The sequence below is a fragment of the Saccopteryx bilineata genome, chromosome 3 (genome assembly GCF_036850765.1).
Source record: "Saccopteryx bilineata isolate mSacBil1 chromosome 3, mSacBil1_pri_phased_curated, whole genome shotgun sequence".
Taxonomy (NCBI): Eukaryota; Metazoa; Chordata; class Mammalia; order Chiroptera; family Emballonuridae; genus Saccopteryx; species Saccopteryx bilineata.
Genome location: NC_089492.1, coordinates 208,777,233 through 208,792,443, shown reverse-complemented (window position 1 = coordinate 208,792,443; position 15,211 = coordinate 208,777,233). Strand labels below are relative to the sequence as shown.

At 44.0% G+C, this 15,211-nt stretch overlaps 1 protein-coding gene across 4 annotated transcripts in view; it reads left to right on the top strand.

Moving 5' to 3' along the window:
* ABCA4 (ATP binding cassette subfamily A member 4) overlaps positions 1–15,211 on the top strand; it is a 152,654-nt gene that overhangs the window by 117,509 nt on the left and 19,934 nt on the right. For all 4 annotated transcript variants that reach the window (XM_066268707.1, XM_066268705.1, XM_066268706.1 and 1 more), the window contains 8 exons: positions 3,586–3,680; positions 5,359–5,391; positions 7,639–7,744; positions 7,870–7,944; positions 8,609–8,778; positions 11,483–11,660; positions 13,823–13,938; positions 14,931–15,078. In XM_066268707.1, coding sequence (XP_066124804.1) covers positions 3,586–3,680; positions 5,359–5,391; positions 7,639–7,744; positions 7,870–7,944; positions 8,609–8,778; positions 11,483–11,660; positions 13,823–13,938; positions 14,931–15,078 — 921 coding nt within the window. The remainder of the gene's footprint in view (positions 1–3,585; positions 3,681–5,358; positions 5,392–7,638; positions 7,745–7,869; positions 7,945–8,608; positions 8,779–11,482; positions 11,661–13,822; positions 13,939–14,930; positions 15,079–15,211) is intronic.

Here is a 15,211-nt window from a genome sequence, read left to right as displayed (position 1 = left end):
ATCCTACTGTTTGGATTTACTTTATGTAACTAATCTCTCATTGTTAGTTAGATCTGTGGGTTCTCAATTCTTCTCCATCATAAACAATGTTGTAGTGTCTATTCAAATGCATATGTATTTGCACACTTATTAACAATTTTAATTAAGAAGCTTGCATGTACTGTGTAACTAACCTGTATACTCACACGTGCATACACACACACACACACAGCCAACAACCTATGTTTTGGAGGGACATCAACAAGCTTGGCTCTGAGCAACATCTTCTCTTGGGTGTTCTGAACTCCAGAATGTGTCACAGTGAGCCTCTCCCAGGGCTTTCGGAGACAGAAGGAGCCAGAGAAGTCTCACTTTGTGTTGGGTTGAGAAGGTCCCTCTGACTTGCCATCTCTAATGATTTGCCAATGAATGAATAATGTAGGTAAGGAAACTGTTACTTAAAATTACATTCAACTCAGCGATGACAACCCTAAACTAACAGTGGATAGAAAGGGAGACACACTGTGTTTCTCTCTTGTGTAAAAGTTTAGGCAGGTGGCCAATGACACTCTGCTTGCTGCTTTTCTGCGGTATATAGATCTCAGTCTATTTGGCCAAGATGGCAGAATCTACTTTCCAGGCAGCAGAACGGAAGAAGGGATGAATAACAAGAGAGGACAAAGTGTGAAAACAGGCTGTCTTCTAGGAAGATTTCAAGAAGCTGTTAGCTCATATATTAGTGACCAGAACCGAAAGTCAAGGGAGACTGGGAACTAGAGTCTCTAGTCCGAGTGGCCTCGTACCCAACAATAAAGTCCATTCATATGGCACGTGGCAGGAAGGCACACCCGATCATGGGGGACAACTATAGTGAATTTTGTTGTATCATCAGTCACAGTTACTGGCTTATAAATGATTCTATGTTTATACGCATCCTTTTATATATATGCTAAAAGCATATGACTTTATATTTCTCAATATGTTTTCCCTTTGAATCATAACTCGGCCACTCAGCATCACAGGGATCCCAAAGAGGACCTCAGGGAGCTTATCCCAATTTTCTGTGCCTGAAGAGGAAGCTTTACTTCTCTTGGGTTTGCTGAGGGCCCCTCTGGCTCTTTCTACTCTAACACATCTAGCATCTGCAGAGAGTTCTGCACCCTGAGTCCTTGGCGAGGGCAGGGCAGGAGGGAAGCTGCGAGTAGCTACATGGAGATTCATTTCCTCAGTGAACCCTAGTTTCAAGGCTGCCTGTCTAGCTTATAGAAACTTAATTTCAGTGGTTAGTCATTGGTCCCCGGGGAAAAAATTTAACAGGCCACCACAGCCAAAGTCCTGGAGACAGACTAACCAGTTCCTGTGACTCTTTCACACCTGCATTTCCTCATTGTCATTTATGTTTCCCTTGGGAGCAAAACTGAACATCATGAATCTGCACAGGAACTACCCCCCCGCACACACACACACTCATACTCCTGTTTATACCCACTCAGTCAAACACACTCTCCCGGTCAGCAAATTAAGCCAGAGGTATCGGTTTGGTGCAGAGGTAGTGAATTGTCCTCAACTGGAAAACCGGATGGCGGATGCAGTCTTCTGTAGAGTCCCGTCCTGCCCTAGCACTCTACGTGGTACTGAGTCCTGAGGTGAAAGTGCTTCCTCCCCAACCTCTAGAATACATAAAGTTATAGGAGTATTTTATTTTACAAAATTTTTCAGAAAACAAGGTATCATAAACATCCCAGGCACCAGCAATTGTTTCAGGCTAGATTCAGCCTGCAGAGTTGGACAGTCCCCCTGGGTGCCATTCTCAGCTTGAGAGGCAGGTGGTGGAGTGAAGAGTGAGGGCTGTAGAGTCAGACAGAGGCAGATGCAAATCCTCGGTCAACCACATACCAGTTCTGTGATCCGGCATAAGTGAGCCAGCCTTTCTGAACCTCCCTTTCTCTGTCTGTAAATTAAAGTAATAATTCCTCTTTCGTAAGGGCAGGAGGATTGAGGGATCTATTATAATGTACACAGAGCATTTAACACAGTGCCTAGCACACAATTAGCATTCTGTAGAGGCTAGTTCTAACATGAGAGAGAGGAATGAGGTGAAGAAAATTAATTGAGGCCTGACCTGTGGTGGCGCAGTGGATAAAGCATCGACCTGGAAATGCTGAGGTCGCTGGTTCAAAACCCTGGGCTTGCCTGGTCAAGGCACATATGGGAGTTGATGCTTCCAGCTCCTCCCCCCTTCTTTCTCTCTGTCTCTCTCTCCTCTCTCTCTTTCTCTCTCTCTCTTCTCCCTAAAAATGAATAAATAAAATAAAAAAAATAAAAAAAAAATAAAAAAAAAAAAAAAAAAAAAAAAGAAAATTAATTGAAGAGGGAGGGAAAATGGGAAAGGAGGAAGAGACAGAAAGTGTATATAAACAAGAAAATGGTGTGTGATGACGGTAGTTTTAAAGCCACCAAAAATGTCCTCAACTACCTTTGGTTGACACCCAAGGACATGACTGACCAGAAACTACTTAAACTAACCTTACATATTCCCAAATTTAGAGTAATATTGCCACCTGGTGGCCAAAATCATGCTCTTTTGCATTCTCCAAAATCCTTGGATAAAGGAGCATCTGGTTTAAATGTATTTGGAAGGTGATTTGTAAATGGAAGGTACCGCTTGAATTCTTTCATTTGTTTCACAAATTTATTGTTTTAGCTATGTGTCAGATACTGTTCTGGGTGCTGGGGACACAGCAGCTAATAAGTCAGAGAAAAATCCCAGCTCTCACAGAATTTATATCATATAGGAGTGTAACAGACAAAAATAAGTAAACAGATCAATTGGAAAGAAAACTTCAGGTGGGGATGAAAACATGAAGATAATATAACAGTGTTTTATGCTACAGAGTGATGCAAAATAGAAAATACCTCTCTGAGGAATAAAATTTGGGCTGAGACTTGCATGGCGATGAGCTAGCCAGGTGAGGTTGGCCAGGTAGAGCATTTCAGGTACTGGGAACAGCCAAGCGCAAGGCTACTTTAGGAATGAGGGTGAGCATTTGAGAAGCAGAGCGAATAGGTGGGGAGGGTGCGGAGGAACAGTAGAGGGGCTGTAGGTGGCTCAGAGAGCAAGGCAGGGCCAGCTTGCTAGGCTGCATCAGCCTTGGTAATGAACTTGGGTCTGATCCCAGGGCTTATTGGAGAGTGGTAAGCAAGGTGACTGGAGTATCTGCTTTATTTTTTTTTAAAGTTCAATCTAGCTGCTGGGTGGAGAATGGGTTGTGGAGGACCAAAGGCAGAATCAGGGAGACGAGTCTGAAAGTTTCTGCTGAGGTCTGGGTGAGGTGTATGTAGAGGCTTGGGCTAGGATGGCAGTAGTGGAAACAGAGGGATGCTGATGTATTAGATGTTTATTTGGAGCTAGTGCTTTCTCCTCTCTCGTCAATGAAAAGAGAGGGCTCAAGGATGCGGGAACTAAGGAAATGTCAGTGCTTTATTTAGTAGCTCCATTTCCCAGCAGCTGAGTCCATAAATAACTTTTGGTGAAGAACAAGCAGTTTCACAAACTGTAAAAACTCAAACTCCAAAGTAATTAACACTAATGTCTGATTGCCTCAGAGAATACAGCGCAGCGGTGAAATTCTCCAAGACCTGACAGACAGGAACATCTCCGACTTCCTAGTAAAAACGTATCCTGCTCTTATACGCAGCAGGTAAGGAGAGACCCTTTTATGCTTTTCATCCAGGCTTCCTATAGAAACTATTAACTAAGGACAGAAGGATTTACTCTCATGATTAATCAACAACAGTTGGGGCAATGGAGTTTTTTCTTTCTCTTCATTTGAGGTCATAGTCCAACAGAAAAAAACAATTAAGGCTTATGCAAATAAAATTCAACTTAAGTTTAATTTTGTTTTTGTTTTGTTTAGATTAAGCAGTCTTAAAGGTTAACCTACACACTGTTAAAAGTGAAATTAAAAAAGTATAGAATTTATCAAATAGTGCAACCTCATATTTTAACTAGTTAAGAAAGGGAGATGAAGTTTGGAGGGAAGAGCGAGAGTAAAGGGGGAAAGGTAGAGGAAAAAGAAAGAAGAGCCTGACCTGTGGTGGCGCAGTGGATAAAGCGTCTACCTGGAAATGCTGAGGTCGCCGGTTTGAAACCCTGGGCTTGCCTGGTCAAGGCACATATGGGAGTTACTGCTTCCAGCTCCTCCCCCCTCCTCTCTCTCTCCCTCTCTCTCTCTCTCTCTCTCTCCCCCTCTCTCTCCTCTCTAAAAAAAAATGAATAAATAAAATAAAATTAAAAATTAAAAAAAAAAAAGAAAGAAGAAAAATAAGAAGCAAAATGCAGAAAGGAAAAAAATTAGACCAAGATCGGATAGAGGCAGCGGTATAGTATCTGAGTGAGGTTAACGGTACCTGTCACACTCTAACTGTAGATTATCATAGTGCTGCCCTTTAAAATGCCAGTAACTCTTCAATAAGTGTCTGTCTGTGTCAGCACTGCAGCTGTTCTTAGCAAGCCCCAACTGGGGATGTACTGGCTTCAGCAGCCTGTCTGAGAGCAAGCAGCTTGACAAGAGCTTGCTACCGAGAGAGCATCATAAGAAACCCTGATCCAGGCCCCACGTGCACTGGGGTTTTAAAAGAAAACATACTGTCTAATTTTAGTAGTACTTTCAGTTGCTTCCTCTGGCAGAGCCATGCACAAAGAATAAATGGACTCGGTCAACACACTGCAGATGGTGAAGGCAGCGGCCAAGAAGGCAGTGCCAAGCCAGCAGTTAGCAAAATAAAGAACGCCCTTCAAGCCCAAAAATAAAAGCAGAGTGCACAGCATTTATTCAGCGATGAGATAAACAACAACCATCCCAAACTTTGTTCTTGGCAGCAAGTCAGCAATAAGGAATTTTGGATTTTGTGCTTAATGACAGGGATAGTTCATGGGCCTGACCTATAAGGTCTACAGTAGGCATCCCTTTGTCTTCTATTTTATAATTTTACCCCTGATTGGATGGGAGTCAAGTCTCTGAATTTTGGGCTTAGAGTAGGTCCGAACTTCCCCCAGTGTGCAGGTGACTATTAGAGGCTTATTTGTGCTGGTGGAAGACGGAAGGGCTACAGATGCTCTGACAAATGACCTGACAACAGGGCCACCCAGAAAGCCCAGCATGTGGTATTTGACTTGAAGAGCCAGCAGAGGAAAACATCAGTCCTTTCTCTTCATGTGTATTCAGGCTCAGCTCCTAGGCTAGGAGGGTTCTATGTTGCTTGGATATCAGGAAATGAAAAAATGCCCCTAGAGACACTCCAATGAGCTTTTGGGCAAGAAAGTTAACATTACTGCCATGCTTATGGTATTCATTGGATGATTTGTTTTCATTTCAGCTTAAAGAACAAATTCTGGGTCAATGAACAGAGGTAAGAAACTATTTTTGTAAGAAATTAAAATCTCAGATTTTTCTATTTAATGCACATTAAAAAAGCCACACCTCAAAGCCGTAGAGATGTTCTGTATATGTTCAGGAAGTCACAACACGTCCTGCAGGACAAAGACTCCCAGGGCCAGAAGATGCCCAGTGGTAGATATCCTTGAAGGACATAGCTGGAAAGTGATAGTCCCTGGGGTCACTTAAAGCCATCGGAAAATACATAATGCATATCAGGTATTTACATTCCGAATCATAACTGTAGCAAAATTATAGTTATGAAGTAGCCACCAAAATTATTTTTTGGTTTGGGGTCACCGCAACATGAGGAACTGTATTGCGGGGTCACGGCATTAGAAAGGTTGAGAACCACTGCTCTAGATCATTCTCACTCAAGAGAAATTCTAAGAACTCTAAGTGTATAATAGCTTACAACACTAATGAGAGGACATGTGACCTTAGCCCTGGCACACCTTGGCCTATTCCTTTAAAGCCTTAGGAAGTCTGGCCCAGCCCTAGCTCACCTTCTTCCTGAGGCACCCTGGAGACCCAAGTGGCTCCAGATGTTTGGACGCTCTTCCAGGGATATTTAAAGAGTGAGCTGGCCTCCCAGGTTCCCTCAGGAAAGGGCCTCTAGGCTGCATGCAGAGCTGATGTTGATGTGATTCTGAAATCCAGCTTTTAGAATTGCTCCCTGGAGGGAAGAATGGATCCACAGCTGAAGCAGGAAGTTGGGGGCAGAGCAGTGCAATTTGATTGCCTGAGAAACAAAGTTTAGCAAATTAACTGTTTTGTAGAGGAGTTACCGTATTCCCCCGTGTATAAGACGCACCTTTAAAAAAAAAAAAAAGGTCTAAAAACTGAATGCATCTTATATAGTGGTTGTAGATTTTTTTACTTGCATTTCCCGCTTTTTCATGCTTGTTTTTGCGCTCATTGTTGAAGACAGTGATTCATCATCAGACACAGATGAGGACAAGCTAATGAATGGGAGTTTTGACAGTGATGAGTTGTATGAGTTTTATGATGAATAAAACTTGAGTTCAATAACTTTATGTAATACATTTTTTTTCAAGTTTTGGGCCCCAAGACTGGTGGGGGCCTTTGATTCTAGGAAAACCCGGATGTGTCAGTAGCTTTGTGAGTGCTGAATGAGTGGGTTTTAAAGCCCCATGTGTTTGTGTTTACTCGCCCACTGGGTGCAAGGCTAGAATAAAAGAAATGGCTCACCAAAAAAACCCCAAAACAAACAAATAAACAAATTTTGGGCCCCCAAATTAAGGTGCATCTTATACACAGGAGCATCTTATACGTGGGGAAATACAGTAGCTTTTATCCTGCCATTGAAAGGTTTTTAGCCAAGAGACACACCCAGATCTGTGTTTGAGAATGATTGCTCAGACTTCCATAACTGTGTGGAAGATGGGTTCAGAGCTGTCAGACCCAAGGCTAGGGTCTTGGTTAAGGAGCTAGAGCCTGAGTCAGGGCAGGAGGTGGAGGTGGCTGCCTGAGGGAGGGGTGGGGTTGAGAGGCCCCAAGAGCTAGACATGGCAGGTCTGGTCCTGATTACTGAGGGAGGCGGGCAAAGAAAACCAGATAGAAGGTGACAGAAGACAATTTGACTTTGGGTGATGGGTATGCAACATAATTAAATGTCAATATAACCTGGAGATGTTTTCTCTGAACATATGTACCCTGATTTATTAATGTCACCCCATTAAAATTAATTTTAAAAAAAAAGAATAAGGTGAACCCAGTGCTGCCGGGAGTACCTGTGAAGTACAGAAGTGGGACAGGAGAGGGGTCACTGCTGGGATGAGGGGAGAGTCAGAGAAGACTTCAAAGAGACAGTATGATGTGACAGAAGAGTTAGAGGTGGCCTGATGCTCATTTACGAAAAGGGCTCCCCTGAGAAGCAGGCAGCCCTGCAGAGACAACCTGGCCCATTGGCAGCTCTGGAAGCGATTGGACACGGCCAGAATACACCACTCAAGGGGAGGGCATGAGGAGGGATTGGAGAGGCAGGCAGAGCCCAAGCTCGGAAGGGATCAGAACTCATCTGGAGGCAATGAGAAAGCATTAAAAGTTGGTTTGTAAAGTGGAGCCGTGTTCGCTAGGGCAGACAGTTTCCCCAAAAGTATACATTTCCCTACAGAAACTGAGAGAGCTCCTGGCAAGCATGAAGCCCCACAGATGTGGTTCATGGCACTGATCTGAGGACTTCTTGTTCCCTTGTCAGGTACGGAGGAATCTCCATCGGAGGAAAACTCCCGGTTGTCCCCATCACTGGGGAAACATTTGTTGGATTTTTAAGTGACCTTGGCCAGATACTGAATGTGAGCGGGGTATGTAAACAGACTGGAGATTTGGGTAGGACTTTCAACATGCCAGTTTTTTTGGAAAGAGAAATTATCATGACTGTGAAGGGTGAGACTAAAATCCCTCTTGCTTGGTCATTATGGTTTTCTAGGGCCATGTCACCAGAGAGGCTGCCAAAGAAATCTCTGCTTTTCTTAAACATCTAGAAACTGAAGACAACATTAAGGTATTGACCCTGCCCAGTTAGCTTAGTTGGTCAGAGCCTCGTTCTGAGACACCAAGGTTGTGGGTTCAATCCCAGTCAGGGCACATATGGGAAGCAACCAATGAGTGCCAACTAAGTGGAACAGCAGATGAATGCTTTCTCTCTCCCTCCTCCTCTCTCTCTCTTTCCCCCATTCCTCTCTCTGTCTCTCTGAAGCAGTCAGTAAGCCCTGGATGCGTGGCTCAGTTGGTTCAGGCTTCATCCTGAAATGCAGGGGTTGCTGGCCCTGTCCCCAGTCAGAGCACATACTTGAACAGATCGATGTTCTGTCTCTCTCTCGCTCCCTCTCCCTTCCTCTCTCTCTAAAATCAATTTAAAAAATTAAAAGAACATTTTATAAAAATCATTCAATAAATATTTTAAAAAAGTATTAGCCCTGCATAATCTGCCCTAGAGCTAAAAAATGCATGTCAGCTGGTTACTTCATTTTTATTTTCCCAGCTTAATTAAATTCTATCGCATCTCCTGTTGAAATCTAGCATGGAATGTCTTCCAGCTGCCAAACATATCATCTTCCTTACATTCCTTTTCTTCTGGCTCAGTTTTTCTTTAAACAGCTGTTGTTAGCACAGGCCTCTGGTGTCCTGTTTAACATGGTCTAACAAAGTCCATGTCCTCCCTCCAGGTGTGGTTTAACAATAAAGGCTGGCATGCCATGGTCAGCTTTCTCAACGTGGCGCACAATGCCATCTTACGGGCCAGCCTGCACCAGGACAGGAACCCCGAGGAGTATGGCATCACCCTCATCAGCCAGCCCCTGAATTTGACCAAGGAGCAGCTCTCAGAGATTACAGTGTAAGCCACCACGGCCTCCAGCCTCACAGCATTCTTGTCACCCTTTCTTTTCATTGGAAACACAGAGGTTTTTCACCAACGTGGGCGGCTGGTCTGAATGGCAAGGTTGTTTAACCAGGCAAACATGAATGTAAAGCTTCTAGTGCTCTGTGTGCCAAACTGCTTGGCCATTCTTTCTTCTCATATTTAGTAAGAAGGTAAGTATATATTTGGTTCCATTCCCTTTGGCTCTTAGTAAGAAGTTGCTCTTGGAGCTTCCACAAATATTCCCTTTTTCGGTGTATAAAGTGGCTGCCTGGAACCAGGAAGTTCAGTAAACCTTTCATCTCCGCTACAGCAATGATCTCAGATGCTGGTCATTTCCCTCAGACAGTCGGCTGTGGATATATCTACAGGTCCTTGCCATCCTCAAGCTTAGGCTCCTACTGCACAGTTTCAGGCAATAAAAAACACCAATTTTGTGTAATTTGTACTGTTTGTAGCCTCTATTAATGCAAACTTCTCCTGGTAAGCTGCAGGGTCCTCATTTTCCTTCCCCAGTGTACTCTGAATGCCCTGATCACTGGGCCCTCTACATGCCAAGTGTCAGTGGCTAAAAGCTGGCCCCTTGGGGCCTTCCTCTGGACACCCTCGAAGGCCCTCATCTGAGAAGGAATAGTCTAGTCTGTCTTGTGTTTATTCTCACTTAGCCCTAGCAAGTCTCTTGAATTTGAAATATGAATAGGAACCTTTTGTGATTATAAAAAAGTATATGTTCGCCTGACCAAGCGGTGGCACAGTTGGTTGGAGCATTGGACTGGGACTCAAAGGACACAGGTTTGAAACTCTGAGGTCACTGGCTTGAACATGGGCTTATCTGGTTTGAGCACAGCTCACCAGCTTGAAGCACAAGGTCGCTGGCTTGAGCAAGGGGTCAATCTGTCTACTGTAGCCCCCCGGTCAAGGCACATATGAGAAAGCAATCAATGAGCAACTAAGGTACCACAACGAAGAACTGATGCTTCTTATCTCTCTCCCTTCCTGTCTGTCTGCCCTATCTGTCCCTCTCCCTGTCTCTGTCACACAAACAAAAAAGTATATGTTCATTAAATAAGGTTTACAGACTAGAGTTTTAAGAACTTACTACCTATAACCCTACACAGTTTAGGGTATGTCCTCCAACCATTTCTGCGCATTTCCCTTTCAGTCATTTGTTCTACACTTACTATATTGTGTGGATCGTGCTATTTCTACTTTTAAAAGGCCACTGACTAGCACATATGGTGCCTTTGTGAGAATTAAAGTGCTCCTTTCTCTAGGTGAGCACTGTCCCATGCAAGGAGACGTGACTTGTACGTGAAGTTCAGGTTGGATTTCAACCCATAGTTGCCCTCTTAGCCAGATGCCTTTTACGTGATCCAGAAAAGGGTGAATAGAGCCAAGTCCTGTATAATCGGCCTGTTCTCTTTTCCAGCTTTCCCCCATACTATGATGTGTTTCATGTTTTAACAAGATAGTTTACTTTATTCATTTTATTTTTTTGACAGAGACAGAGAGAGTCAGAATGAGGAACAGACAGATAAGAAGGGAGAGAGATGAGAAGCATCAATTCTTCATTGTGGCATCTTAGTTGTTCATTGATTGCTTTCTAATATGTGCCTTGACCAGGGGGCTACAGCAGAGTGAGTGACCCCTTGCTCGAGCCAGCAACCTTGGGTTCAATCTGGTGAGCTTTGCTCAAACCAGATGAGCCCGCGCTCAAGCTGGTGACCTTGGGGTCTTGAACCTAGGTCCTCCTTGTCCCAGTCCAATGGTCTATCCACTGTGCCACCGCCTGGTCAGGCAATAGTTTACTTCTTTTAACAAAAGAAATAGCCCTGGCCGGTTGGCTCAGCAGTAGAGCGTCGGCCTAGCGCGCGGACAACCCGGGTTCGATTCCCGGCCAGGGCACACAGGAGAAGCGCCCATTTGCTTCTCCACCCCTCCGCCGCGCTTTCCTCTCTGTCTCTCTCTTCCCCTCCCGCAGCCAAGGCTCCATTGGAGCAAAGATGGCCCGGGCGCTGGGGATGGCTCTGTGGCCTCTGCCTCAGGCGCTAGAGTGGCTCTGGTCGCAACATGGCGACGCCCAGGATGGGCAGAGCACCGCCCCCTGGTGGGCAGAGCGTCGCCCCTGGTGGGCAGAGCGTCGCCCCTGGTGGGCGTGCCGGGTGGATCCTGGTCAGGCGCATGCGGGAGTCTGTCTGACTGTCTCTCCCTATTTCCAGCTTCAGAAAAATGAAAAAAAAATAAAAATAAATAAAAAAATAAAACAAAAGAAATAAATTTCACAGACCACATGACTCTCTACCTAGAAAATTCAAGAGAATCTACAGATAAATTATTAGAACTAATGAGAACATTGTTGTATATGACATTAATATAAAAATCCATTTCTGTAGCCATCCATAAATAATTTGAAAATGGAATAAAGAGAATATTTATCTAGGTTTCCATAATAAAATAGAACCATATTCAACATAACATGGAACAAAAAATCTAAAAACATCCATATAACCTTGACCCAGTTTAAGACAATGGAATGAAATGACGAATGTCAGGCCAGGGAAAGGGATTCGGGAAGCTGTTACGTAGGGTTGGGGGAGCCTCCCCAGAGCCTGACTGTTTTTCTCCCACATCTGCTCCTCCCTCTCCACCTCTCTCACCCTGTACTCCTGTCCTGCTGCAGGCTGACCACTTCTGTGGATGCCGTGGTTGCTATCTGCGTTATTTTCGCCATGTCCTTCGTCCCAGCCAGCTTTGTCCTTTATTTGATCCAGGAGAGAGTGAACAAAGCCAAGCACCTCCAGTTTATCAGTGGTGTGAGCCCCACTACCTACTGGCTGACCAACTTCCTCTGGGACATCGTAAGTGGCAGGTCATGGTGCCTCTCTCACCTCCATTGTCCTAAGGGCAGGGGTACTTGTGTCTCCTCTGGTTGAGGGACACGGCAGGGTGGGGCTCTCGCACTGCCAGGGCCACTGGAAGGTGCCTGTGCCAAGGGCCTCGTGTGCCTGCTATCTGCTGACCTGAGAAAGGCGCAGAACTAGGAGCCTCAAGCTAGGGAACAATATAGGGCCCTACTTACAGCTACTGAGTGGGGGTTCTGTGTGCCCTGCTTCCAGGGACCTTCTGAACACCTGGGGAGGAGGTCAGATTCCACAAGCCTCACTTTAGACAAAGACATCACTTACAAGATCCTGCACTGGCCTTGTGCATAGAACATGAAAAGAGCTAGACTCACCTGCACTGAAGAGTTGTTAATGTGCTGGGGCTTTTTCTTTACTGTTTTTAAAAGATGAGGAATAGAATTTACACTTGGGGGCTGACCCATGCATGTGCCTAGCTACAAACAGAGATGTCTGAGCCTAAGAAGAGATATGTGAATAGAAGGATCAGAGTGGTGTCTGAGGGGGAGGTGATACAAGCAAAGTAGACACCCCAGTGAAGGGTTAGAAAAGAGCAGGTATGAGGTTAGCAGGCTTCCTGATGCTCTAGATCAGTGGTTCTCAAACTTTTTGAAGTCAGAGCACATTTAAAATCCTAAAAATAATTGTAGGTGCACTGTATACAAATTTCTGAGAAATATGTTATAATAATTAAGTCAAATATTAACGAAAAAATATTAAGTCCAAGAGTGCTTTTATGGTAATTAAATGAAATAAATATAACAAAATTAAATTTATTCTGACATTAAAAGATTTTTATGTTACAGTTTTTGAGTTATGCTTTTTAGAATTCATAAAAAAGAGGGGTTAAAAAATTAAAAAATGAAAAAAGTTATCTTTTTATGTATATAGATACATTCTTACTAAGATTTAGTAAATTCAGCAGGTCCTGGTGCAAATGTATTAAGTTTTTTCATTCTTGTGTTTATGAGAAACATGAGCCTGATGTGTCCTAGCAATTTCTTCAATGTTTGGGCATGTATTTGAAAGGCAAAGTCTCATTTTTCTCATCAATACATTGAAGAATTCCTCTCTTTCTACTCTTAATTGTGTTGAGTGTAGAAAACCCCCACCATATATAACATCTTAACTTTACACCAAACAAAGGATAGAAGAAACTTGCCTTCAGTCTTTCCAGGGAACATGGGGGGTAGTGTAAACAGTCCAGCATCACAGCTTAACAGCCTTTTGCAACCTAATCAGGCAAATGAGGTGGGGGTTTGGGCAGACTGTCAGCTTACAGCCAATTCCCCACACCTCTGTCCCCCCAAAACTCAACTCCCAAAACCTTTTTGGTTTTTTGGTCCCCAACAAGTGCATATTTCTCTGGAATATCATAGGGAGCACCTGGAAATCTTCTAGGGTGCACCAGTGCACCTTGGTGCACACTTTGAGAACCATGCTCTAGAGTATTAAGTCTAGCCTAGAATTCAAACTCTGGGACCTATGGTGCTGGAGCTTAGCATCCTCCTTAGCCAGTGGCAAAAAGAACATATGCCTGGGGTCGTTACTGAATGAATGAACACATACACTGTTTCTATCATTCACTCAGCACATATATATTAAATTCTTATTTTTTTATTTATATCACATTTTTTATTTTATTATTTTTAAAAAATGTTTATTGATTGATTTCAGAGAGAGAGGAAGAGAGAGAGAGAAAAACGTCAATTTGCTCTTCTACCCACTTATGCATTCAGTGGGTGATTCCTATGCATAGTTCCCTGGCTGGGGGTCAATGAAGCCAACGATGATATCTGGAGTTTTTCTGAATTCTAGAGACATACTTAGTAAAATTAATAGGAATTTATGACCAATTAGAGAGCATGAGAGATCAGGTGGAATTTTATAATTCACTCCTTTAAAATATATAGACTAAAGGTCCCCTGCACAAGGGGGTGTGGTGGGGTAGGAGGACTAGGGACAACTTAACATATGTTTGCTAGCCAAAAACTGTTTAGACAAACAGAATCAGAATCCCAGACCACAGATGCTAGAGGAGCTGGCCTTGTCCTCGTTTGACAGGCAGAAAACAGAGGTCCAGCGAGGTGAAGCGTCCTGTCTCTTCTTCTCTCTACCAGATGAATTATGCTGTGAGTGCTGCGCTGGTGGTGGGCATCTTCATCGGGTTTCAGAAGAAAGCCTACACGTCTCCAAACAATCTCCCCGCCCTGGTTGCCCTGCTCATGCTGTATGGGTGAGTTGTTTGTACCATCAGAAGGGAAGTCAGAGAAGGTTTTTGGTGGCAGATTAGCTTCTAGCCCCCAGCACAGTCTTCTGCCTGACCAGAAACCTGTTCAGCTTGTGTTTCTGACTCTGTGCATGGAGGTGCTTCTGAGACTCAGTCCACTCAGGGACAATGGAGACACCCTACATGGCCCGAGACTTCTTCCAGTCAAACTGAGGCCTAACCCAAACCCAGGAATCTCACTCCCCTGCTCCTCACCCCGCTGTGATTCTGATTCATCTGTGGCCCATCTCTCCATCACAGCATCTTCATCTGTACTGGCCAAGAGCTATTAGTACATAGTAGAAGACTGGCTGAAAAGCGGTTCCTGAGTCAAGGCCAGAGGATGTCACAGAGGTTAGGTGCAGTGGAATTATAGAACAAAGCTTGCAGCTTTATGTCCAGGCCTACCACATACCTCATGTGTACTGTGGGCAAGTAATATCTTCATCTAGGCCTCAGTTTTATTACCTGTAAAATGGAGATAATGATACCTGACCCTTCTGATGGGGCCAGTAGAGTCTTACCAGAGTAATGGTCTCCACTTATCTATATTGAAGAGAGAATTCAGAAACCAGCATGACTGACACATCAGCTCAAGTAAACCATGAATATGAGCCTAAGACATCTCATCTCAGCCTTGCTCACCCAGACTAGAGTAAAAAGCATTGAAGGGTAGAGAATACTCCTATGCATTGTACAGGCTTTATAATTATGTATGTTCATGGTTACTATCTCATTTGCTCCTCAGAAAATCCCCCATAAGATGGTCAGGGAAGGCATGATTATCTCAATTCAAAGATAGGGAACAAAGTCCAAGGGATGGATTATCTCTTTGGTCTTCCTGGGACTCTTGCCCGTTTAAACATATCATCTCATGTGTGAGGAGATATTACATCTAGGGGTACAGCAGATGGAATGGAGATTGGCACTCTGTCCCACTGCGCTTTGTCATTTCACAGATGGGCAATCATTCCCATGATGTACCCAGCATCCTTCCTGTTTGATGTCCCCAGCACGGCCTACGTGGCCTTGTCTTGTGCTAATCTGTTCATTGGCATCAATAGCAGTGCCATCACCTTCATCTTGGAATTATTTGAGAATAACCAGGTGAGCTTGACTTTCTTGGCTTCCTTGTTTGATTAGTAGGATACTAGAGAGTATGTGATGGTCAGGCAGAGCCATGGGTATGCTGTGCCTGGACAAGCTTAGTGCATAAGTAAATATTGCTTCTTCTTTCCCT